At 43.2% G+C, this 26161-nt stretch overlaps 1 protein-coding gene and 1 non-coding gene across 3 annotated transcripts; both read right to left on the bottom strand.

Annotated features, from left to right (window-relative positions):
* Positions 1-17547: 17547 nt before the first annotated feature.
* On the bottom strand, positions 17548-25973 carry EIF5 (eukaryotic translation initiation factor 5). 2 transcript variants are annotated; one of them, XM_019747252.2, is made up of 12 exons: positions 25752-25973; positions 25408-25617; positions 24035-24314; positions 23836-23917; positions 23370-23542; positions 22963-23074; positions 22077-22216; positions 21677-21835; positions 21183-21344; positions 20691-20855; positions 20142-20276; positions 17548-19738 (listed from the first exon to the last, which is right to left on the bottom strand). In XM_019747252.2, the coding sequence occupies exons 3-12, from the start codon at positions 24104-24106 to the stop codon at positions 19649-19651; spliced, it is 1290 nt and encodes a 429-aa protein (XP_019602811.1). In that variant the 5' UTR covers positions 24107-24314; positions 25408-25617; positions 25752-25973; the 3' UTR covers positions 17548-19648. The 2 variants fall into 2 exon arrangements, with proteins under 2 accessions (XP_019602811.1, XP_019602812.1); XM_019747253.2 differs by lacking the exons at positions 25408-25617; positions 25752-25973 and adding an exon at positions 24802-25143.
* LOC141570917 (small nucleolar RNA SNORA28) lies at positions 22571-22694 on the bottom strand. Its single transcript, XR_012495359.1, has one exon. It is a non-coding gene; the product is annotated as a small nucleolar RNA SNORA28 (small nucleolar RNA).
* Positions 25974-26161: the final 188 nt, after the last annotated feature.

Raw genomic sequence — 26161 nt, forward strand, 5'->3', positions numbered from 1 at the left:
GAAAGAAAAGTGCATTCATAACATATACCGTCACGTAGAGTGGTCAGATCTGACCTCCATGCCTCTGCTCTTTGCACCACATCTAGTTTAGACGGGGTGGAACGGCCAGCTTCTGCTTGGTCACCACACCACCACATTCACAAGCACAACTGCCCCACCAGAGCGCACGGTGGGAAGTACTGGGACCCAGGAGCCATTCCTCAGTGTGTGTGTGTGTGTGTTGTTGTTGTTGTTCTGTAATTGATAGGGAACAGAGAGCTGAGCAATGAAAATAAATGAAGCCACAGAAACTAAGGAGTGTGATAATTGTGGGTACCTGAGGTCATCAGGCCTGGAGGCAGGGAAAAAGTTGGGGCTGGGCCAGGTGTGTCCCTACGTAGGCCACAGATGCTTGGAGGCTCTGGGAAATATGAAATCGATTCCAGATCCAGTCCTCCTGAGGCTGTTCCCCAACATGTCGGGTCACAGCAGGCATGCTACTATTCTTTTAGTTCACTACTCTGGTCCCCTCTTCACTCCAGTGAGGCCATTGTAGCCATCTGTGAGGGCCGGCAGGCAGCTTTGAAATTCTCATGTCTAAGACTTTGTTCCCGTCATTCTTGTGCCTGCAACGGCTTCCCAGTCTACCTGAATCCTCTGTATCGTTATACAGCCCTGTCATCTCACTTCTTCATGGATCCTTCCCAGAGTAGCCCCCTGTGAGCTCTCCCCCACTCCCAGCATCCTTGATTTTACTGCCTGAGATCACAGTACATTTATTGAGCTCCAGCTGTGTACCTGGCACTGCAGTAAACACCTGGGATAAGACCACTTAACCTCCAACAGCCCTGTGAGGGAGATGTCCGCAGCATGTTAGAGCAGGAGGCTGAGGCTCAGAGAGCGGCCTGTAATTTGTCCAATGTTGCCACAAGCAAGAGGAGGGCCAGGATCAGACTCCAACGCTGTGCTCTGCCCTCCAAGTGTCTAGTGGTCACTTTCATTCTGGCTAAGCAGAGGGCCTTCCAGCCTCTGGAGCTTCGCTCAGCGAAGGGCCCCATTAGAAACTCAGCATAGATCTGTCAGTGATTTTCCCCTTCTGTTTTCCACAGTATTGCATCCTTTCAGGATAATTGTGAATGGACTGCTTCTGAGATGGATTACATACTTCCCAGCCTTCCTAAACACACTATTCTGAAAAATTCAGCTTTTATCAAGCATTCATAGTTACCCTTTTATCAGTTCCCATGATGCACTACAACCTTAGGATGGCCTTGGGGGATATGGAGATAGAAAGCACCATTTGCCCCTGCACTTAATGGCCCCAGGCTATGAAAATGTTCTATTCTCTGATCTGCTAGAGATTATAGATCCAGATCTAGGTCCATCTGTATACAGACGCAAACAAAAGCCACCTTAGCCTTCAGTGGCAGCTCTCTCTGCTTCCCTCTGTCTTCCTTCCTTCCACAATGTTATTGAGCACCTACTTTGCGAGAAGCAGTGTTTTAAGCCCTGGGAATAGAGCTGTGAACAGAAAGTTCTCACTCAAGTGTTAAAGGACCTACATAAAAGAATTCATGAATAATAAAATTTCAAGATGTGATAATTGTAATAAAAAATCAGGATAGAGGGCTGGCCCGGTGGCTCAGGCGGTTAGAGCTCCATGCTCCTAACTCCGAAGGCTGCCGGTTCGATTCCCACATGGGCCAGTGGGCTCTCAACCACAAGGTTGCCGGTTCAATTCCTCGAGTCCCGCAAGGGATGGTGGGCTCTGCCCCTGCAACTAAAATTGAACACGGCACCTTGAGCTGAGCTGCCACCCGGATGGCTCAGTTGTTGGTTGGAGCGCGGGCTCTCAACCACAAGGTTGCCAGTTCAATTCCTCGACTACCTCAAGGGATGGTGGGCAGCGCCCCCTGCAACTAAAATTGAACACGGCACCTTGAACTGAGCTACCGCTGAGCTCCCGGATGGCTCAGTTGGTTGGAGCGTGTCCTCTGAACCACAAGGTTGCCGGTTCGACTCCCACAAGGGATGGTGGCCTTTCCCCCCTGCAACTAGCAACGGCAGTGGACGTGGAGCTGAGCTGCGCCCTCTACAACTAAGACTGAAAGGACAACAACTTGAAGCTGAACAGCACCCTCCACAACTAAGATTGAAAGGACAACTTGAATTAAAATAAATAAATAAATAATTAATTAATTAAAAAAAAAAACTTAAAAAAAAAATCAGGATAGAGCGATAGAGACTAAGCTCTTTTGTTTTCATTCAAATTTTATTCATTTTTTTTCTTTTGGTAATAGATGCACATGGTGCAAAATTTAAAAGGAGTAAAGAGATACAGTTTTTAAAACGCTCCCTCCAGCCTTTAACAATTTCTGTTTTTCAAAAGCACCACCAAGAGGGTGAAAATACAAACCCTACACTGACAGGAGATGTATCCAATAAAGGATTCATATCCATACTGCGTTAAAGAATGTCTACAATTTAATAAATTAAATGACCTGATAGAACTATGGGCAAGACGTAAGAACAGGGACTTCACAGTGGCTGATCAATTGAACAAATGCTGACACTCTTTGTTAATGCAAATTCAAACCAAGACCGTAGTGAGGTAGCATGTAACTGTCACCAGACTGGGAAAATGAAGAAGTCGGGCACCAGTGAGCATTGCTGAGGATGTGGAGCCAAGGGAACGCTTAGACACCACTGGTGGGCGTGGACATGGAGCATCAAGGCAAGAAAATGATGAAACACAACACAGACACCACACAGAGGACCAACAAAGCCAAAAACTGGTTCTTTGGCAAAAATGAACAGTTGCCATCTCAGGAAGCAACCTGGCATTAGCGAGTACAGTTGGGGTTGTGCATCTCCCACAACCCAGCCATCCCATCGGCGACATTGCCCTGAAGAAGCTTCAGACCATGTGTGCAGGGGACACGCACAGGAAAGCCACTGCATTGCCATTTGTTATAGAAAACCCTGGAAACAACCTCTGCCCCTGAGCTGTATGAGTAAGAATACAGCACATTCACGAAAGAAACAGTATCCGGCAGAGAGAAGAGCTTCGCTGCAGCTACACACCACAACGTGAAGGAACTGCAGGAACGGCATCTTGGGAGAAAAACAGTTCATAAACTAACACATGACTTCATTTACGCAAAGCGCAGAAACGAAAACATGCAAAACCGACAACATGTTTCAGGATGCAAACATATGCAATAAAAAAAATGGAAGAAAACACAATGGGACAATAAACACAGAAAGTAGGGTGGCATTTGTTCAGTGGTTATCTGTGAGAAAAAGAGGAAGGAAACAGGCAGGTCCAGGAGCGGTCTGGGTATCACCATTCCTGATGGACACTTGAGATGTTGTTTTGTATCTACTCAATTTTAAAAAATAATGCATTGAGGTTAAAGTCACATACCATAACATAGAATTGACATTTAAAGTGAACAATTCAGGGACATTTAGTACACTCACAAGGTCGTGTAGACACCTCTTCTACCTAGCTCCAAAACATTCCCCTCGCCCCAAAGGAACCCCTCCCCCGCCAGCCATAAGCAGTGTCTCCCCATTCCCTCCTCCCCCCAGCCCCTGGCAGCCACCACTCTGTGTTCCAGCCATCTTTACCATTCATTCTATTTCATACAAATGGAACCAGACAATATTTGCCCTTGTGTCTTGCCTCTCACTTAGCATTTAGCATGTTTTCAAGGTTCATCACATTGTAGCATGTGTCAACACGTCACTGCTTTTCATGGCTCAATGACAGTCCATCGTATGACTAGACCACGCTGTTTTTCCATCCATCCGCGGACATCTTCGCTGTCTCCACCTTTTGCCTACTGGGAGCAGTGCTGCAGTGGCCCGCGTGTGCATGTGCCGGCCTGTGTGAGTACCTGGTTCCAATTCTTTTAGGTATGTATCTAGGAGGGGCAAAGCAGGTCTCCTCAACTTTTTATTGAAAAGTAAAATAGTAAAAAAACATGGTCAAAAGTAAAATCAAAGGGCCCTCTGGCTAGGTGTGGAGGGGCCGAGAGGGGAGCTTCAAGCCCAGTGAGGAAGCTGTTGTGTCCCCAAGAGAGGAGGAGCCGGAACTGGGGACGCATGCTGGGTCGGACTGGGGAGGGTTGAGTCCATCAGAACGGCAGGACTTGCTGATGGACTGGATTCTTGGGAAGGAGGGGGAAACTAAGGCCAACTCCTAGTACCATTTGCCAAGATGGAAGAGATGGGGCTGGGGGGTGGCAACAGAAATTAAAAATTGGGTTCAGTTTTGGGAATGTTGTATCTGAGACGCCTGTCAGACTCAAATGCCTTACTTGGGACCTACTTTGAGCCATAATTTCCATGTAATGGAAATTGGGTGGGGGAAAGAAAGTAACAGCACTTGTAGTGCTATTATTCTAACTGCGTTGATTGAGGAATATGAACTCAGTAGGAGGTGACTATAAACCTATTTTTCTCGGCTGTTTTCAAGTGTGTTCCTGTCAGTCGATTTCTAACTTTCGGGACATTTACAATTATTGAGAGTCCTGCCCAGTTTAAAGCTGCCAGATCAAGCTTAATGTAAGGATAAGATTCCCCCAACCCTGCCTCTGGTGAGCCCCTGGTGGAGGAAGGGGGTGCCCCCTGGTCTTGGCACATCTCCTCCCTGCTGTGGGCTGGATGTCCTTGGGGAGGTGGGAGAGGGGCACACACTGGGGTGGGCCAAGTAGGCTGCAGAGAACACTGACAGTCAAAGCAACAGCAACAGCCCACTCAGAGCCCACACGGCACACCCGGTCCAGTGCCCCATGCCTGAGAGACCCTGCCTCCCCGAGGTCCCACAAACACCCCGCGCCCAATGGACTTCCCTGCATATCCCAAAGCAAGTGCCCCGGTGCAGAGTCTGGGCCTAAGTCCTTCCCGCCACCTCCCCAAATGGACCCTGGACCCTCTCTGGATCCTTAGCCTCTCCTTAATCGGCACCCTCTCCCTCCTTACAGATGCTTCCATGCAGCCACAAACAGCTGCTTTTCTCATATTCTAAAACAAGGGGACCCTTGTTTGTCCCCCACCCCCATCTTTGGTTCCCTTCTCTTCCATCCTCTGCTGAGGTCAGACTTGTCCGTCCCTGACATCCCCACCTGAGGCCCCAACAGCTCCCAGGTTTTCCCCTCCTGCAGGCATTCCTGGCCCCATCCTCCCTCAACCACTTGTGGTATCTGAGAAGGCCCAATGGCCTGCCTGCTTCCCTCTTATCTTCCTGGCCTCTCTTGAAAGAGTTCCCATTTCACAGATGAGGAAACTGATCATACTAAAGGTTTAGAGGTTTGCTGAGCTCCCCCAGCTGGTCAATGCTTGCACCAGACTTTGGCTGCAGGCCCCCGACTCCATCTTCTGTGCCCTGGAGTATATGTGTGGGGTCTGGAGAGTGTCTGAGCTCACCTGCGAGGTAGATCTCCTGTCCCATGCATGTCACATCCCCAGCACCAGCTGGCCCTGGGCAGCAGCAGGCTTGAACAGATTTAAGAACTGGCACCCTGAATTTGGGCAGTGAGCTGGTGACTGACGAGTGATTGATTTATCCGTCAGAGCTGGAAGGAGCCTCCGAGTTTGTTCATGTGGCTAAGCCCTCAGCTGACCAAGAGGAAGCTGAGGCTGAGGACTTGCCGGGACAGAGGTGTGAAGAGGCACCAGCATCGTTTCCACCTCTGAAGATGCAGGAGCTTGCAGGACCTCCAAGGCCTCCTGGGACTTGCCAGACTGGGCTGCTTCAAGGCTCCTTCTGGTTGAGGCACCAGGGTGTGGACAGAGGAAACCCCAGCAGTCCACATCAACAGAGCAGGGGCTGTGGGTTCCTGTGGGGACCCCGTGTGCAGCATCTCCAGGGTGCCCGTCAGCCTTCTCCCTGGTCTCGGCATAGCAGTTTCCTATGGCCACATGATCAGACTGTGTGGCTTAAAATAACCTAACTCTATGCGCACAGTCTGGAAGCCGGAAGACTGAATTCGAGGTGTCGGCAGGGCCACCCTCCCTCCAGGGCTTCAGGAGAATCTGCTTCTGGCCTCTTGGAGCTCCTGGGGCTGCCCGAGCTCCTTGCTTTGTGGAGGGATCGCTTGGATCTCTAGTCACAGCGCCAGCCCCTCTTCTGTGTCTAATCCCCTCTGCCTTTCCTTTATAAGGACACTTGTGATGGCATTCGTGCCCAGGATAACCCAGGATAACCCCTCTCCCATCTCAAGACCCTTAACGTAATCACATCTGCAAGGTCTTCACTGTGTCAAGTCACTGTCAGTCACAGGGATCGGGACCTGACACCTTAAGGGCCATTATTCAGCCTACTACACTCAGGCTTAGTGGGACTAACTCACTCACCCATGGTCACCAACTTGAAGTGACAAGATGGCCAAAGAAGTGTGGCTAAAATATGCAGGCAATCTATTGGCTATTTGGGGGGTTTTGCAAGAAAGGAGGGTAATTCTTCACTTGCTGGTAATAGAATTAATTTTATCTTGAAGTCAGTGCACTAGGACATAATCATAGCCAACCCACCACCTTTCTGTCCCTCATTATGGATCGCGTGTGGGAACCTGACACGCAGCCCTTGCGCCTGGCTGGCAAGTGGCTTTGCCTAAGACCCTCCCTCCCACCCTGCATTTCTGTTTCCCCATCTGCTGATCACAATGTTTTCGATGGTTCATCATATTCCTCAGCTGGGAAAGTGGTTATCATGACTGCATTTGGAAAATATTTGCTGCCAGCATATTCCAGGTCAAAGACAAGAGCAGAATTGAAAGAGCAAAACCCTTAGAGGTCTAGCCTCTCATCCTGATGAATCCCACCAAGTTGTTAGAGCAGGACTGTTCCGGCAGAGCGACCTCAGACATGAGCTGTCCAGGGCTGGCCTTCTGACTCAGCCCTGAGTCCCACCTACACGCCCTCCCCGTGGGGCTGCTGGGCTCAAAGCGTCCTTTCACAAAGAGTAGCATGGATGACTCGGAGTGTGTAATGTGTCTAAGCCCCAATGAATAATTGATGTGCTTGAATGTTAATAAGCAGAAACTGATTTCTGCAGCCAGCGAAGCCCAAAAGAGACTGGTAAAACAAACTCTCAAATGTAGATCTAAGGCAGGCAAACAAACAGGAACGACAACAACAAAACCCCAAAACTTCCCTAAAAACAGAAGCCTACACACAACTCATATTCACAGAGAATTTATAGGTCAAAGAAATCGAGAAGAAAAACATAGACTTGAATGATAATGAAAACTTCACACATCAAAATTTGTGGGATACAATGAAAGTGCTATTTAGAGACAAAATTATAATCTTGTATGTTTACGGAAAAAAAGGTCTAAAAATTAATGAGCTATGTATTAATATTATGTAGTTAAAAAAAGAATATAGCATACCCAAAGACAGTAAAAAGGACAAAATGAAAGCAGAAATTAAATGAAATAGAGAACAAAGATAAAATGAGATCAACAAAGCCAAGAAACAGTTATGTGGAAAAACTAGTTAAAAAGGTAACACTCTAGTCTGACTAAGAATAAAGGAGAGAACGCAGGAGTAAAGCACTAGAAAATATAAAGGAAGATACGGTTACAGTTGCAGAGATGTAAAAGATAAGGGAACACTATCAACAAATTTGTGTCAATAATTTTGAAAGCTTGATCAAAACCAATTAATTCCTAGAAAACTGTAACATCATAACTACCCAAGAAGAAATAGAAAATTAATAGCTCCATAACTATTAAAGAAGTTGAAACAGTTTTAGAAGTGCGTTCTACCAAATTGTCAATGAACACATTTCAATTTTATAGAAATTCTTGCAGACAAGAAGGCAGGCTGAAAATCCATGACCTAAGCAAGCACTTCAAAAAGCTTGAAAAGGAGCAGAGAAAGAAAGCAGACGAAAGGAAACAACAAAGAGGAGAAAGTAATGAAACAAAGAGAGTCAACAAAGCTACAAGTCTCAGCTCTGGTGAGATTGATCCAGGTGAGAGTCACACAGATAACAATGTCAAGAGTAAACAAAGACATTACTTGAGATCTTTTAGAAATAAATACGGCAGTAAGAGGTTACTATGAACAACTTTATAACAATACATCTAAAAATTCAGATGATATGGACAAATTTCCAGGAAAACACACCTTACCAAATTGGCATGAGAATAAATAGACACTCTTAATATTCCCATAACCAACAAAGAAATTGAACCTGCAATTCAAAACTTTCCCACAAAGAAAACTCTAGGCTCAATGACTTCACCAGCTGTTCTACCAAACATCTGAAAAGAAAGAACACTAATCTCACACAAACTCTTCTGGAGAAAAGAAAAGGGGGAGACACTCACAAGTCTATTTTAGCTAGACACTGTGGCCTTTTTCCTAAATCTGATGAGGACATTACATGGCAAAGAAAATTACATGGCAATATTATTGTTCAGGAACACAGATAAACATAATTCTAAATAAAACATTAGTAACTGAATTCAGTGATTACTGAAAAGATAATACATTACAACCAAATTGGGTTTATTCTAGGAATGCAAGTTTGGTTTAACATTCAAAAATTAATCAATGTAATTCACCAAAATAGCAGAATAAAGGAGAAAAAAATCATATAAACACAATACATGCAGAAAAACAACTGATTACATATTTCTAGCAAAGCAGGAATAGACTGGAACTTCCTTGATCTAAGACCACCTACAAAATCCTGCAGCAAATATCATCATCCCTAATGTATTAAAAGAACTTCCAGCTTTCCCTCTGCCATCAGGAAAACACAAGGGAGCCCACTTTTGCTGCTTTCACTCAAGATTGTACTGGAGCTCCTAGTCAGTGCAGATAGAAAAGAGAAATAAGAGATAAAGGGATTGGAAATAAAACTGCCATTATTTGCACATTACAAAGTGTGTACATTGAAAATCCAAAATAACATATGGATAAATTATCAGAATTAATGACTTTAGTAAGGCTGCTGGATATAAGAAATTGTAATTTCTATAAAGTAGACACAAAGAGCTAGAGAATGAATTTTTGTAAAAGAGACTATTTATATAAAAGATATTCACGGTATCTGCATAGACAACCAATGAGAATTAAGAGAAATTAGAGAATATCTAAGTAAAAGGTAGAATAATGCTATGTTTATATATCAGAAGTCATTATTACAAATATATTGATTCTAGAAAATTGATCTCTACAGTCAATAGTCTCAGAAAACATGCCAGAAGGGGTGTGTGTGTGTGTGTGTGTGTACCCGTGTGTGCTACTTACTAGCTGATTCTAAATTTATATAGAAATGCAAAGGACCAAGAAAATCCAAAAGCTTTTTAAAGCAGAGTAATGGGGTAGGAGAATGGCCTCACTGAATATCAAGGCCTATTACAAAGTCTAGTAATTAAGGCAGTGTGGCATTAGTGTATAAATACAAAACTAGCTCAGTGGAATAGCAAAGAAAACTCAGAAGCAAACCAACACGTAAGTACCTGATTTACAACCAAGGGAGCACTGCACAGCAGTGGGGAAAGAAGCTTTTAAATAGATAGTTCTGATGGGATATTCCCATAGGAAAAAAAAAAGAAACTTGATCCATACTTCATACCATACACAAAACTTATAGTAGATCTGACTATGAAAGACAAAATATAAAATATAAGAAAAATATTTAGGGTAAGGGAAATTTACTAAATTGGCATAAAAACCCTAAAGACTGGCAAAGTTGATTACAGTAAAATTAAGAACTTCTAATAAAAGTTAAAAAAAAAAAAGGGGGCATGGTCGGTTCGCTCAGTTGGTTAGAGCACGATGCTCATAACACCAGGGTTGCCAGTTCAACCCCCACATGGGCCAGTGAGCTGCGCCCTCCACTACTAGATTGAAACAACTACTTGAGTTGGAGCTGATGGGTCCTGGAAAAACATACCTAAAAATAAATAAAAGTTTAAAAAAAAATAAACTTTTCACCCAAAGATATCAAAGAGGAAACAGACAGAAACCAACAAAGAGCACGGAGATGGTATTTGTAACACATGTAACTGACAAAGGCTCATGTATACCCTATAGATAGAATGTCTATAAATCTCTAAGAAAAAGCCAAATCGCCCAGTAGAAAAATAGGCAAGAGACTTGAAAAGGTACTTCGCAAGCAGGCTGGCAACTGGCCAGTAACATATGTAAAGATGCAGGATTTTGTCAGACACCAGGAAAAATTAGACCCACTTCAACTACATTAAAGATACAAACATAGGGAAAAGACATGTTACAAACTTAGAGAAGGTATTTTCATGCACATAACTGACAAAAGATTAGTATCTTGAATATATAAGGAATTCCTGTAAGTCACTAAGAAATAGCAAACACCACAATGCAAAATGATAATCCGTTCTATGCACCACATTTTACTGATCCGTTCGACAGTTGATGGACGTTTAGGTTGCTTCCACTTTTTGACTATTATGAATAACACTGCTGCAGCATTATGGACGCCTGTCTTCATTTCTCTCGAGTATATTCCTAGGGAGTGGAATCGCTTGATCTTATAGTAACTCTACACTGTATTTCATCTTTTGAGGAACTGCGAGTTGAGACTTCTCCCAAGTTGCTACACCATTTACATTCCCACCAGCAGTGTATGTGCATGAGGGTTACAATATCACCACATCCTCACCAATATTTGTTACGTTTTTTTACAGCCATCCATATTAGTATCCTAAGGCTGCCAAAACACATCACCATACATTTGGTGGCTTAAGGCAACAGAAATTAAAGACCGGAAGTCTGAAATCAAGGTGCCAGCCGGCTGTGCTTCGTCAGAAGGTTCTAGTGGTGAGTCTGTTCCTAGTCTCTTCTGGCTTCTGGTGGCTGCCGGCATTCTTAGGCTTGTGGTTGCATTAATCCAATCTCTACCTCTGTCTTTACATGTCCTTCCTGTGCGTGTTGTGTGTCTCTCAAAACTTTCTCTGCCTCTTTCTTACGAGAACACACGATTGCCTTTAGGGTCCAGATAATGCAAGATAAGCTCCTCCTCTCGAGTCTGTAACTTCATCACATCTCTTGCCATGTAAGGTAACATTATCAGGTTCGAGATCTGAAGCAGCCAGCTTGTGGGGTGCCATTTGTCAGTCTAGCACACCATCCTAGTGGAAGTTGTATCTCGTTGTGGTGTTTTGATTTGAATTTTCGCTAACAGTCCTCTCGAGCATCTTTTCATGTGCTTGTTAGCCACTTGTATATTTTCTTTGGAGAAATGTCTATGCAGATCCTTTGCCCATTTTTAATTGGGTTGTCTGTTACTGAGTTGTAAGAGTTCTTTGGATAGCAGCGACGTCAGGGAAGACAATGGAGTAGGAAGCACCAGGAATCCTTCTCCCCGCCTAGACAACAGTTGCACTGGCAGAATCTGTTTGCTGTAACTATTTTGGAACTCTGGACCTTACTGGAAGGCTTTGCTTCCAGGGCAGGGCTTGGATGGCAAACCCTGGTTAATTCCAGTCATTTTCTCTCTTAGCATGGTAGCTGCTACGCATTCCCCAGTCCTCTCAGCCTTATAGCAGGACATGGTTCCTACAGTGGTTTGTGGGAGCCAGAGTGGGCAATAGTGCCTCCTTCTCCAAATATCAGGGATCTGTGTACTGATCGCTGATTGCTGCTTCTGATCACAGATGTGCAGACACAAAGGCAAGCAGTCATTATTGTACACCGCCACCGGCTGAAGCATCTTCCAGAACCAAAAATTTAAATAGAATACCCTGGCAATGGGAGAGAATCTGATTTCCAGAGTTACCACATAGAAAACTCGTACGTCCGGTTTTCAGCAACAAAATAAATCACAAGGCATATAAAGATACAAGAAAGTCTGGCCCATTCAAAGGAAAATATTAATTGACAAAAACTATCTCAGGAAGAGCACATGTACTAAAAAAGACTTTTAAAACAACTGTCTTAAAAACATTCAAAAAGCTAAAGAAAGACATGGACAGAGTCAAGAAATAATATTTGAACAAAATGGAAATATCAATCAAGTATAAAAAGGAACCAAAAAGAAACTCTGGATCTGAACAGTACAATAACTGAAATGAAGAATTTACTCAAGGAACTCAAAAGCAAATTTGAGCAGGCAGAAAAATCAGCAAACTTGAAGTCAGAACAATAGAAATTATTAAATCTGAGGAACAGAAAGAAAAAGAGTGAAGTCAACAGAGCCTAAGGGACCAGCATATGCATTGTAGGAGTCCCAGAAGGAAGAGACAAAGAGGCAGAGAGACTGACAAAATAATGGCTGAAAACTTCTCAACTTTGATGACAGCCATGAATGGAAATACTCAGGAACACTCGCACTAAGACATATTTTAATCAAAATTTCAAAACACAAAGACAATCTGGAAAACAGCAAGAGGGAAATGACTCATCACATACAGGGATTTTTTTTTTTTGGGTCCCCAATAAGATTATCAGAAAATTTCTCCTCAAAAACCTTGAAGGCCATAAGGTAGTGGGTTGAAATATTCAAAGTGCTGAAATAAAAAAGAAAAAACTATCAATCAAGAATTCTACATCAGGGGAAAACGGTTCTTCAAAAATGAGGGAGAAATGAAGACATTCCTAGATAAACAAAAGCTGAGAGAGTTCATTCACTACCACTAGACCAGCCCTACATGAAATGCTATAAGGGACTCCTTCAGGCTGAAAGGACACGAGAGTAACTTGAAACTGTACAAAAAAATAAACATCTCTAGTAAAGGTAAATATACAGGCAATTATGAAAGCTAGCATTGTTGGAATTTGGTTTGTAACTCCACTTTTTATTTTCTATATGATTTAAGAATCTAATGAATAAAAACAATTATTAGCCTGTTTCTGGACAAACAAGCATAAAGATATAATTTCTGACAGCAATAACTGGTGGTAACACAGCTGGGTAGGAGCCGGGTATGCTCTTGAAGTGAAGATGGAATCAATTTTAATTAGTTTTTTATAACTTTAGGATGTAATCCTAAATAACATTATTTGTTATGGGTAGTATATTGACATCTTAATACTAAGTCTTCCAACCCATGAACATGGGATATAGTTTCATTTATTCACGTCTTCTTTCTTTCAGCAGTATTTTGTAGTTTTCAATATACAAATCTTTTACCTCCTTGGTCAAGTTAATCCCTAAGTACTTTATTCTTTTTGATGCTATTGTAAATGGAATTATTTCCTTTTCAGATTGTTTAATTATAGTGTAAGCCCTGAAATTTGGTTTTTTAAAAAATACCGTTTCCCTGAAAATAAGACCTAGCCGGACAATCAGCTCTAATGTGTGTTTTGGAGCAAAAATTAACGTAAGACCGGGTCTTATATTAATTTTTGCTCCAAAAGATTCATTACAGCTGATTGTCCAGCGAGGTCTTATTTTCGAGGAAACAGGGTAATGCACATGCTTGACTTAAGCTTTGATTGCTAATGCACCCATTTTAGAGGCAACCACTTCAAAGACAGGTATCTTGAATAAACACCTTGCCAGTCACTAACTAGGTAGAAAGCCAGGCTGCCCCCCCCACTGAGGCTCTTTTGTTTGAGATCTCAGTTGATTTCAGTAACTGACCATTTGAAGTACTTTTTTCCCCCCCTTCTCTTCCCATATTTTAAACGCTGGCCTTTATGGTTTTTGTTTTTTTGTTCTTTTAAGATTTTATTGGGGAAGAGGAACAGGACTTTATTGGGGAATAGTGTGTACTTCCAGAACTTCTTCCAAGTCAAGTTGTTCTTTCAATCTTAGTTGTGGAGGACACCGTTCAGCTCCAGGTCCAGTTGCTGCTGTTAGTTGCAGGAGGCACAGCCCACCATCTCTTGCGGGAGTCGAGCAACCTTGTGGTTGAGAGCCCACTGGCCCATGTGGGAATGGAACCGGCAGCCCTCGGCGTTAGGAGCATGGAGCTCCAACCACCTGAGGCACCCGGCCAGCCCCTGACCTTTATGTTTTAAATTCACCAATAGAGTAAGCTCAAGAAACTAGACTCCACCCTCGACCCCAATAAAAGCTTAACTCCTGGACCATACACTCTACCTGTGACCTCACTGTGTGGCCCCAAGTGTGCTGCATAATTTCCACCACTTGTTTGTAATAAACCTGTATCTTTTCAGTTTCCTGAGTTATTGATGAAGGGCATCTTGCAATCACAAGAACCATAACACTGGTCCAGCCACAACACTGGTTATCAATAGGCGGAGACCAGGACAAAACATGTACAGAAACGCAACTGATTGTGTTGAGTTTGTATCCTGCTACTTTGCTGAATTCATTACCTCTCCCAGTTTATGGAATCGTTAGAACTTTCTACATAGAAGAGCAGATCATATGCAGTTTTATTCTAATTTAGTTGCTTTTCTTTTTCTTGCCTAGTTGCTCTGGCTAGAGCTTTCAGTACTCTGATGAACAGTAGTGAAAGCAGGGATCGTCTTATGATCTTAGAAGAAAACCTTTCAGTCTTTCACTACTTAAGTATGATATTCCCTGTGCGTTTTTCATATACGGTTTTTATTATGCTCGAGGTACTTTCCTTCTACTCTTGGTTGTTGCATGTTCTTATCACTGAAGTGTTGAATTTTGTCAAAAGCTTTTTCTTCATTAATCAAAATGTATTATGGAATTTTCCCCTTTATCCTTTTAATTTGGTATTACACTGACCAAATCTTTGTATGTTGAGCCATCACTTTATTCCAGCAATAAATGTGTCATGATGCATAATCCTTTTAATATGCTTCTGAATCGGTTTGCTGGCATTTCATTGAGGACTTGAGCATCAATGTTCATAAGGGATATTGGTCTGTGGTTTTCTTGCAGTGTTTTTCTGGCTTTAGTATCAGGGTTATGCTGGCCTCAAACTGAGTTTAGGAAATGTTTCCTCCTCTCCAATTTTTGGGTACTTTAAGGATCGTGTTAGTTCTTTAAATATTTGATAGAACTCACCAGTGAAGCCATCAGGTCCTGGGCTTTTATTGTCTGGAGATTTTTGATCTCTGATTCGATCTCCTTACTAGCTGTTGATTTTGTATTCCTTGGTGATTTAGTCCTCACTGGTTTTGTTTCCAGGAGTTGATCCATTGTATCTAGGTTAGCCACTTTGTTGGTATACAGTTGTGCATAGTGCTTATAATCCTTTTTATTTCTTAAGAATCAGTATTAATGACCCCATTTTTGTTTCTCATTTTAGTAATTTGAGTCTTTTTCCCCTTAGTCCACTCAGTGCATGATTTGTCATTTTGTTGTTCTTTTCAGAGAACCAACTTCTGGTTTCATTTTCATTATTTTCCTATTCTTTCTCTTATCTCTGCTTTAGTCCTTATTCCCTTCCTTTTGTTAGTTTCAGGTTTGTTCTTTTTCTAGTTCCTTAAGTTGTAAAGTTTGCTTCTTCATTTGAGATCTTATTAATGTAAGCATGTATAGCTATAAATTTCCTTCTTAGCACTGCTCTTGTAATTTTGGTATTTTTATTCATCTAATTGTTTAGTAAGTTTTAATTTCCACAATTTCTTTTTAGTTTTACCAGAAACTAGGGATGCTTTGGAAGCATTCCTTCCCTGTGCATTAGGAATGCTGGGACCAGACTCAAGCCAGCCTTACCTTACCCACTGGCCTTGCACCTTGGGCTAGGGACTGAATGTCTCCAGCACCAGCTCGGTGATGCCCCATGGTGGTGCTGATGCGAGCTTCTCAGCTAACTCGGTATGTTGCATAGGAAACAGGCAAGGCTGGATACAGTTCTTTCCTTTAAGCTACCCACTGCTCTCCTCAGTCTGTGACCCCTACACTACCACCCCTCCTTCCAAGCTGCCCCAGCAGGCATTACCTCTGCCTGCAGCATTAGGCATCCATCAGGCTTATAAATGCTGCACACAGGGTTACCATCTCCATTAGGCAGACATGGAAAGATAAACCTTCCAGTATTATAGGCAGGCCCTGGCCAGAATCCAGTTGTGATTCTAAAGCCCAAGTGAATAGATCTCACTGAATGGAAAACCAGATGGCAGGCCCTGGGCCAACTCAGACCCTACCGCCTGCTTTAAGATCCCAACACTATGTCCTGGGGAACGTCTCTGTAGCTATTATTCCCACATCGTACGTAGCACATTGGAATGATTCAACTTTCTGGCTGCCAAGAACCAGAGTTGAGACCTTTGTGAGACAAGGAGTTAGGCTGGAATAGAGTCCTACTGCAGGTGAACATGAAGCCCAAACTCCCAACCTACTCTAAACAAAGGCTCATGTGATCAGACCCTGGGGACTACAAGCCAGCCATAGGCCTCCAGCAAGTCATCTGTCCATGTCACTCCACTCAGGGTCATTCTTAGGACTCAAGGTCTACAGAGTACTGGGGACAGAGATGCTGCTGTCCCCTCAGGGAAGACAACACATACCACATGATATATCGTTGGAGAGGACCGACACAAAGTGCAGCACTGTTCCTGGCACGGCGCACACTGAAGATTTGGAGTGGTCTAATAGGCCAGTTTGAATAATCATCAAAACGACAATGCAGAGACAGCCAACTTTCCTTTTTTGAATTATACTCAAGTATTATGGGTAGAGTTATAGCAATTAGGAAGAGTTCACTAGATAAAGATTGGTTGCAGGTTGGTTATAGAAATCTCATTGCTGGTTACTTTGTTCTAAGTAGATTTCAACAGAAATCTTGCTTTGGTTTTAAACACCTTACCTCAGCAATACAGGAGACATAGTGTCTGGGCACAGGAACCAGACTAGGTGAGCAACTTTGGGACAACCCTACCTATGCCTCAGGACCATGAGGCTCAAACTCCCAGATAGAAAATGCAGAAGGCTTATTTATCACAGTATCTTTTGGATTTTCCACTCTCTTCCAAAGGCCAACTTTCATTTTGACCTTATCTCCAGGTCAAAGGCTTTGAGTCAGTGCTTGGTGCTCTGGAGCAAACAGTGGGGGTGGGGGTGATTTGCACATACCCCAAGGTGGGAAGCACTGAGCACTGGATTAGGAGATACCCTTCCCCCCTCAAACCTTTAGGACCCAAACTAGTACCTTGTAAGTTCATCTACTTCAGAAAAGACTTGCTTAGCACCCTTCTCTATTTCCCTTTCTCAATTAAAGATATATGCTATATCCAGTTATACAGTCACAGGCATACCATGTTTTTCTTGTGCTTCAGATGAACTTTTCATAAATTAAAGGTTAAGATCATTCACCAGCAAAGATTACGACTCACTTTACTGCAGTGGTCTGGAACTGGCCCTGCAGTCTCTGCGGTCTGCCTGTATATACTTGATGTCTGAATTCCCTAGTAAGCACCCGTAAATAGTTCATGAAATCAGATTAAGGCAGATGTTTCCAGTTTGTAATCAACTCAAGTTACAGAAGAGGAGCACGAGACTTAAGGAAAACCACTGACCCAAGGTAATTAGCAACATCTGTTCTGTGAGCAGGGATGGCAACTGGAGGAAACGTCCAACACAAATTCAAAGCAGCAGCTACAAAAATGGCAGATTTCAACACTCCAAAATTGTACGAAAATTTAGGCTAATTTTAACATTAAAGCAGAGACAAAATATAATTTTAACATTGTTTTAATCAAGTAACGTAGCTGTTTGAAACAAGAAAGTTTAAGACAGTTGAATAGAGCAAAGTGAATGATTACTCTATTAGGACAGCCTCTGGGTAATTCTGTAGATCTGAATTCTATCGGAAGTTTGGCACCAGACTGAATACCGGTTTAAGCCAAAATTTTGTCTTTAGTGTTTTAGCCCTGAATATGTTTTCCTTCAGATTAAAAAGGAGGGGGAGGGGCGGGGGAAACTTCCATAACAGAACCTCATTAGCTTGACACTGGGTACGCAGAATGCAACTTGACTTAGGCCACCAGTATCTCTCTAGAATTTCAGATAAGGAAAGCAAAGGCCTCCAGCGAAGAATGTGAAACCCAGGTAACATGTGGACTTGCAAAACCCTCTTCTCTTTGGTGACAAAGCACACTCCCCCCTCCAGGCATATGGCTTCTGCTTCACTCTCATCAAAATCTATCAAAAAGCAGCTGGAGACGAACTCTTATCTCTCCAGTAAAACAGCCAGATTTTAATTCCTTAAAATATCAAGCTAACAAGGTTTTATTATACCAAACGTGTATAATTTCAGAGTGAAAATTTTTTACACACATTTAAGGTCTCGTTATAACCTGTAAGATCACAAAGTAGTCAAGAGGTGAATGATTCAAGCCCGTGCTCCAAATAAAACCCATGGTCCTGATTCTGCAGTGCACTTCTTATGAAAAGTAATAAATGCAATACGTTTCTACCTTGAAAATTATTTCTCGGGTACAGGCAGAATCCATATCAGGTGAGTTTAGATCAGCGAAATTGGGCAAGTTATTTCTAAATCTAAAGCCCAGGATGGGCTGGGCCAGGCCCTAGTCACCTGCATCCAGTGGCCATCACATAGACTTCTTGAGTGTCTGCCTATATTCAATGTGAAGTAAAAGTCACCCCAAGTCTTGCACCAAAATATAGGTTCTGGCTTGCAAGTACAATTTTAGCTTTCTTTTTAAATAAGACATTTGGGGGGGGGGGGGAGTTTGAAACATAGTAACACTTATTTTGGCAAGATAGCAACCAAACCTAAAGAGCACAGCTGTGTCCAAATGTAGAAGGCATTAAATAAGCCATAGTATCAGGGAAAATCCACTGAACAAAATATACAGTATGTCAGGAACATTTGGAAATTGTAATTTAAACCGTAAAAGCTGAAACATTATGCTGCTTTTGCTAGATTAAGTGCACCTTTCACTTCTTTCCCCAAATAAAAATCATAGAGATTACTATTTAATCATACCCCAACTTGCGAGTTTTCTCTCAGCACAAAGCAACAGCTACACACATAGCATGCTGACTTGTTAATGTGACAATTCCCCTGGCTCATCCGACGTGCACTGCACGGGACTTCAATGACTACAATTTGGGGTAAGTGAACAGGAAAAAAAACAAACAAAAAAAAAACACAACAAAACACAATTCAAGTTTCAAACCTGCCCTTAAAATTATTCATAGGACACTCACGTCATTTTTACCCTCAATAAGACAAAGGGGTTGCACTGTCCACCTTGGTATGGTAAGAATGTACAATACCAGATACCAATTTGAGAGACTAAAGATAAGACTTCAAAGTACTGTATTTCTTAACGACTGAATAAGGTAATTACAAGTGTATGTTTACATTCTGCTGAAGACCTCTTTACTGTCCCAGCACCCAACAATTTCTAACAGGCTCCAAGAATCCTATCAAGTTAAATAACGGTGCAACACTTTTAAAAGGAGCCAATTAATTCAGCTTAAGTCATTCAGAGCCAAAAATATGAAGAATGACCAAAATCAAATCTTTATTTTTGTAACTGTATAAATGTGATCCAAATGTGTCCACCACTAAGTTTTCAAAAAGAAACATGCTATAAATAAGCAAACTATATCTGGTCACTGATATGTGTATGGACTCCCTAGATGTCTCGGGCTTAATTACAGACCACTCACAGCAATACATTTTTAGTAGAAAGTGTAGCATGATGTGAAGCCATTTTAGCTTTTGCACATACATGTTGCACTTCTGGCTGATGACGCGGAAAGATTCTCAGCATTACACTGTTAAGCTGGGCTGCACCCACCCCTTTAAATGGCATCAATATCTATGTCATCGTCCTTGTTGTCAGACTTCACAGCTTCAACTTTCGGTACACTGGCAGTCTTCGAATACACCACCTGATAGAAGAAACGTTATTTATTGAGTATAAACCTTTTTATCCCAATAAATGTACTTATAAAAAATAAGTCAATGGTCAACAAAGAAAAATTCCGTACATGCAGCCATCATTCTTCATGCAGTTTTTATGCAAAAGATTTCTCTCCATAGCCTAACAATACGTTAATGTTTACAGACCACTAGCACCTCTATACTCAACCCTCATTAAATAAACCCTACTTTGGGAATCCAGACATTTATTTAGAATCATGTCTACGGATATGAGATTTCTACCACCTTTACTATTAAGGACTATTTTCCAAATTATTGAGACTTTATTGCCTCAATTACTCAAGTTTGCCATTTTACAATTCTCAAAAACACGCATCACTAATACTGAATTTAACTTTTCCCAGTGTTTACCTCAATGTTCTCATCTTCATCATCTTCTTCACCACCAGAAGATTCCTCCTCTGCTTCCTTCAACCACTTTATAAATGGTTCTGCTTTGACACGAATCTCTTTGGCAAGTTCTTTTGAGACATATTTCTTAGAAGCCTAAAAAATATTAGGTACAATGTTCTTAGATTGAGGAATATAAAGTTATTTATATATTCTGAGCTCTGAGGAAGACTGGGTCACATCCTGATCTTAAATACTCAACAGAATACATGGAATTCAACAAGAGAATATTAGAGACGGACTAGTATTTTGTTATTACTAGCAAGCTGACACAGTGGGAGTCACGTACAAGTCACACCAGTCAAGAACTAGGGACTACACCTGAAATCTATGTAATTTTACTAACAATTGTCACCCCAATAAATTTAATTTAAAAAAAAACCAAAAAAAAACACAAAAAACTAGGGACTGCATTTTCATGGAGGAAGGGACTAGGTATTAAAAGTTACTTATTTCAAAAAAGCCCCAAAGCGGTTTCAGTATTTTTGATCTTAAACAACTATTCCCTACCTTTTCCGACCAGCTGATGATGACCTCTTCTTCCAGAAGGTCAGCGTCATACATCTCCTTCAAGATATGTGGGATCTTGGAGAGAAGCTGAGCCTGATGCATTGCTACCACACACTCTAAACCATGAAGAAGGTACCGTTGAGCTTTTTTGTTGTTGTGACAAAACTGCAAACAGATTATCTTTGTATTAACAAGCTTTTACAGATGTTCTAAGCTGACAATTCTAATATCCAAGTATATTCACTGCCTTAAGATTGGTTCCTTAGAGTTATGGCCCGTAACAGTGGTTCAAAAATGTCAACGCATAGAGATCTCTAGATTACTTTATGTATTAAGGGACCAACCACGTAGTTTTCAGATACTCCCGTGCTTGTAAGGTAGGTCAATTATCTCCACTTTCAGCATGATAGAGAAATGAGTGAAAGGTTAAAGTGATGTTCCCAAGGTCACACAGCTGCAATCTCATTTATGAATCTAAAACAATTTGCTTACTCGTAGGAAATGGCGCCTGTATTTCTTAATCTGTTCTCTAATCTTTTCATTAAAAAGAACTTCAGTCAAAACAAGAGGGCCCATAGCTTTTACATCCAGCCTTTCTGCTTCAGCAACAATTTCTTTGTCAGATGAGTCAATAACACCCTCTTCCTTCTTTTTCTGTGAATAAAAGGAAGCAATTCAGTGACACGGAGGCACATTTTGCTCTAGGTACATTAGTGCCCGCTCCCATTGACTTTCCCCCCAATTTGACAGTTCTGGATTTCCAAATAATAAACAGCTGCCAAAAAGTGCCTGAGACCATCCACAAAAATCACCTGAACGAACAGAAAACAAATAAGCCTTGCATTTGAATATTCAAAAGACAGCAAGAGAAAATTACTCGCCAAATACCCAGCTTAAAGTAATAAATAGTTAACATAAACCTAATGCTGAGTTGAAGCTGATTTCACTGATAAACATTCACCTGCTCTTGAAGGAAATACTTTTACCTTAACAAAATCAAACAGGATGTTGACCCGCTCTTCAACAGTCCTTTCCAAATCATCACTGAGTGTCAGTACTTTTGCATGGTCACTGATTTCATCCATTCTGCGCCTTTGAGCTTCCTCGGTAGTATCCTCCCCCCAATCATCATCCTCCTCTTCTTCCTGTTTATGAGAGTGAAGATGCTTGGCGAAAGGCCTTATAAATGTTTCAGATTTCTAGTCAAGTTAATGACATCAAGTTCATTTTCCACTAAATTAGGTTCACCGTAATTCAACCAACCAACAGCATGTGGAGCCCAAAATACTGTTGCAGTATTACGCTGAAGGCTAGTGTGTTTCTGCTCACCGGAACCAAATTTCTCTCTCTTAAGTTTAGTGCCTATCACACCAACTCTGCACTTACCACAGCATGTGGAGGATTGATTTCATTTGGTGGTGGTGGTGGTGGTGTCTCACTGCTGGACACGGAACCATTTTCCTTGTCTTTGCCCTTTCTATTTTTCTTTTCCTTTTCTTTCTTTCCTGTACCACTGTCACTATTCTCTATAGGAAAACAAAGAAAAGTTTAGTGCCATGACTTAGATTACACCTCATTGCCCATCATGAACATTTCAAACTCTGCCTTTTGGCTTCAGAACCCTCCTCTCAAAACCATATACACAGTGTTACTTAAAATTCTAAGGATTCACAGACCAAATCCATTCACTGTATTTCATAGGTAAGAAACTCAGGCTAAGAATGGAATGTCCCAAAACATTAGTGGTATTGATTGTTAGGTAATAGCAAGATGAAGTGATGATTCAGAGTTAGTGAAGGTTGGCATTTATAATCATCTTCCATCCTTCACGAACTTGAACAAAGGTATAGTTCAACTGCACTTGAGTCAACAACTAGAACACTGTTTAAGTCTATATAACGGCTTTTCTCATGGAGGAGAGCACCGGAATAGGTTAGACTTTCTTGCTATAGCAAGCTCAAATTGTGTCAGACAGTTTTGATCATCTGCCACAGAGTGTTGCTTGCAATGCTCTAAAGCCACTCAGGCTTATTAATGAGCCAAGGCCCCCTTTTACAAAACATTAACCCAGAAGTAGATCCTTTGCCGGGATTCCATCACAATCTGTATTTCAATACCTATTTCACTCATCCTAACGTGATGTTTTCAATAAATCACAATGCAAGGATTGTAAGTTCCTTATATTGCAGTTTTATAGCAACCAACTTCCCTTTTCTTTCCAATAAACAGTTGCTTTACAGTCAGATCTTAGAAGTTCATCACGAAGACTTACCAGGTGGGTTTTTGAGAATGAATGTGCAGAGTTTATGATGTGTGTCAAGCATGCCTCGATAACCACAGGCTTTACAAGAATTACCTATTGTTTGCTTCTTTGGATTGACATGCTGCCAAAAAAAAGTAAAAACAAGTATGTCATCCATAATACACAAAAATTCTGTAAGGAAAAAGTGTGAAAATATCCCGCCACCATAAGACATCTGAACACCGGGCTTAACGTACCAAAGAATTCTCCCCCTCCTCCAGTGATCTACTTTAAAAAATTAGCATGGGAATATCTCCAAAATTTGTACATTACGCCCGCTCTGCCTTCTCAAGAACACGATTTGGAGCAATCACAGAACTGATCACAAAAACAATGTTGTTTCTTTTTTTATTGACAAAAACTTCAAAGGCACTCACCAGCTCTGTTTCAGGATTCTCACACTCAGGACAGAGAACAAATTTTTTAATGAATCCATCCAACATGTCTTGCAGCTTATTCGCCTCATGAGATCCATTGACAATGTAACGGTCATTCTTAACATCAAACTGGGTCTGTGCTCCCAGTTCACAACCAAAATATTTGGTGGGATCTAGTTGGATAAAAAAGGTTTGATTCATTACATTTAACTTGTCTTTGGCTACTCAGCCACATTGATACAAGTATCACTCCCTATTTTCTTTATATTAGATTAAAAAAGTGTTGCCTGTGTAGTTCTTTGTACTAATGGCAACTTGCAACTAGTAAGTTGTGTTTTAAGTCCAAGGTTCTACTTAACCCTTAAGCTAATTAGTAAATAATTCAGACAAGATATGCAAATCAAAAGACGGTTATAACTACGTCAATAATATGCCTTTTCAAACTTCTTCAAGAAACATTACTTACACGTTGGAGGCCGATTAAGCGCCTTTGCAACGTCAACCATGTTGACTATAACTGTCTTGATTCCATTTCCTTTGCCCTCAACCTAAAGAAAATAAGAATTTAATTTTGCACTGTCTACCCAGGAGATGCAATCTTAAAAAAAAAAAAAAAAAACTATGAAAAGAGTAGGACTTGCTACTAAAATGAAGATCAGTATTACCTTGGCAATCAGACGGGGCATCTTGTAGCGATAGAACTGGTCTGACACGCTGCGGTTGACGTTGACAGACATTTTGGCTTATTAGTGGCTTTATCAATAAGATGAAGAGATCTTTGATTGCAACTTTTTGGTATCTTCTGTCTGGAGAAGAAGGGATGACATAAACGACTGCAAGAGTTCTCGGTCTCTGACATGAAAAAATTTTCGCCACTGAGGCTGTAAGCTTCTTGCTTGTATGCTATGTTTCCCCAATACAGGTACCAATGGCTGCGCAACAGCTCTGAAAGAGAAAAAGAGAACACACAACCCCCCCACACACACTTAGCATGACTCCCCGTGTGGAAACACCTCCCTTTACATTCCAGTTAGTTATGCCTAATTTTCCCATGTTAAAAAGCATGCCCAGTTTGCGTGAAAAAGGATGAATATTTTCACATAACACGAAACACCTGTAGCAACATAAAAGGCCTCCATTTTGATTAAGATGTTACTCTGGCAGGGAAACGCCAGACTAAAAACAACAAACTGCGCTGCTTCAGCTGCCCCGGGTTTCTAGCAGACCAAACATACCCAGCATTGTAACAGGCCAACTTCTGTGGAGTGGCCTTGTTTTAACAACTGATGAAAAACGAACACAAAACCTCTCCTCCCCCAAACCAAGCCTGTATTCATAGTTCCCATACACACTCCCCCACGAATCGTCATTTTAAGACGGAAAACTAGGAAACTCTTCTTCACAAACGGTTCCTTCGGCAACAAATGCTTACTTCAAAGAAACACTCCCATAACACACAGGAGACGAGGTCTCCTTGGAGCGAGTGTGCACCGAGGGACGGAATGGCCCGACCTCGACCTCCTCTCCCTTCCTCTGCTCTACGCAAACACACAGTTAACCTTCGCTCCCGTCCCCATGGCCACGAGTCGTTTCGTTCGCAGCTGCGAAAGGCTGCGCCCAGAACGGCCTGCGAGGCGCGACATCGCCAGGCTTCTCCTCCGCGGCAGGTGGACCGGGCCGCAGACACCCCGCGTGCGCCGGCCTCCGCGGGCGCACGGCACCGCGGGGCGAGGGAAACGAAACCTGCCGAGGGGCGCCAGCCCGGGCCGCCCCCGCCCCGCCCCGGAGCGAGCGATGACTCATAAATGCAGCACGGAGGCCTGACTCAGCCCCGGCGGCGGGCCCGCGCAGCGCGCTCCCGGCGGGCGGAGGCGCGGGGGAGGGGAGAGGGGCCGGGTGTGGGAGGGGAGGGGGCGCCCGCTCGCCGGGCCCCGCCGCCCGCCCGCCCGAACTGCGCCACACGCGCCGGGTCACGCGGCGCGCCGCCATCTTGTGCGGCCGCCATCTCCCCGCCGGCCCGCGCCGCCCGCGGACTCACCGTTTTCGTCAAATAAAGACATAAACCCAACGCTGCTCGCCCGGGACTGGGATGAAGTGAGGCGCGTGTGAACCCGAGTCCGAGGAGGGGCGGCGGAGGCGGCGGAGGAGCACAGCGACCAGCGGCCAGGCAGGCGCCGCCGAGCAGCGGGGAGGGGCTGTCCCAGCGACGTCCGGGGTCCACACCCTTCAGCGCCCGGGGCCTGGCGACCTGGCGCGGAGAGACGGCGCCGTGAGCCGCGGGCGTCGGGGCGCCTTCCCCGCCAGCCAGCGGCCCGTGGGGATCGAGGGGGCGGGGAAGGTTGGGAAGGGGGCGCGGGGCCGCCACCTCCCCACAGGACTCACCTCTGGAATGTTCTCGCTGTGACTGAACAACGCCGCCGCCGCGCTCAAGCTACCCTCGGTCCCAGAGCCCGCCCCCAGCGCCAAGCGGCACAGCCCATTGGTCAGAAGCTCGCCCGAGCTTACTCGTCATTGGCCTGCATGCCGCGTCAATCGCAACCTCCACCGCCCCTTCTGCTTCCTGAGGCTCCACTCACCGCCTCATCCCGCCCCCAGCTCCGGGTCCCGGCTTCCTTCACCTGCCCTCCCTTTCCCCCGCTTTTCCCAGAAGCCTCCGCGGTCTCGCGAGACCCTGTGAGCCGCGACAGCGGGCTTCGGCCGCGGGGCCGCGCTTTGTCGGTTTGGGCTCCCGGGGGAAGATGGCGGTTGGTTCTCCTCCCCTGCCGTTTTGGCCTGTCCGCGTTCCCGCCGGA

Source organism: Rhinolophus sinicus, linkage group LG03 (assembly GCF_036562045.2).
Source record: "Rhinolophus sinicus isolate RSC01 linkage group LG03, ASM3656204v1, whole genome shotgun sequence".
Classification (NCBI taxonomy): Eukaryota; Metazoa; Chordata; class Mammalia; order Chiroptera; family Rhinolophidae; genus Rhinolophus; species Rhinolophus sinicus.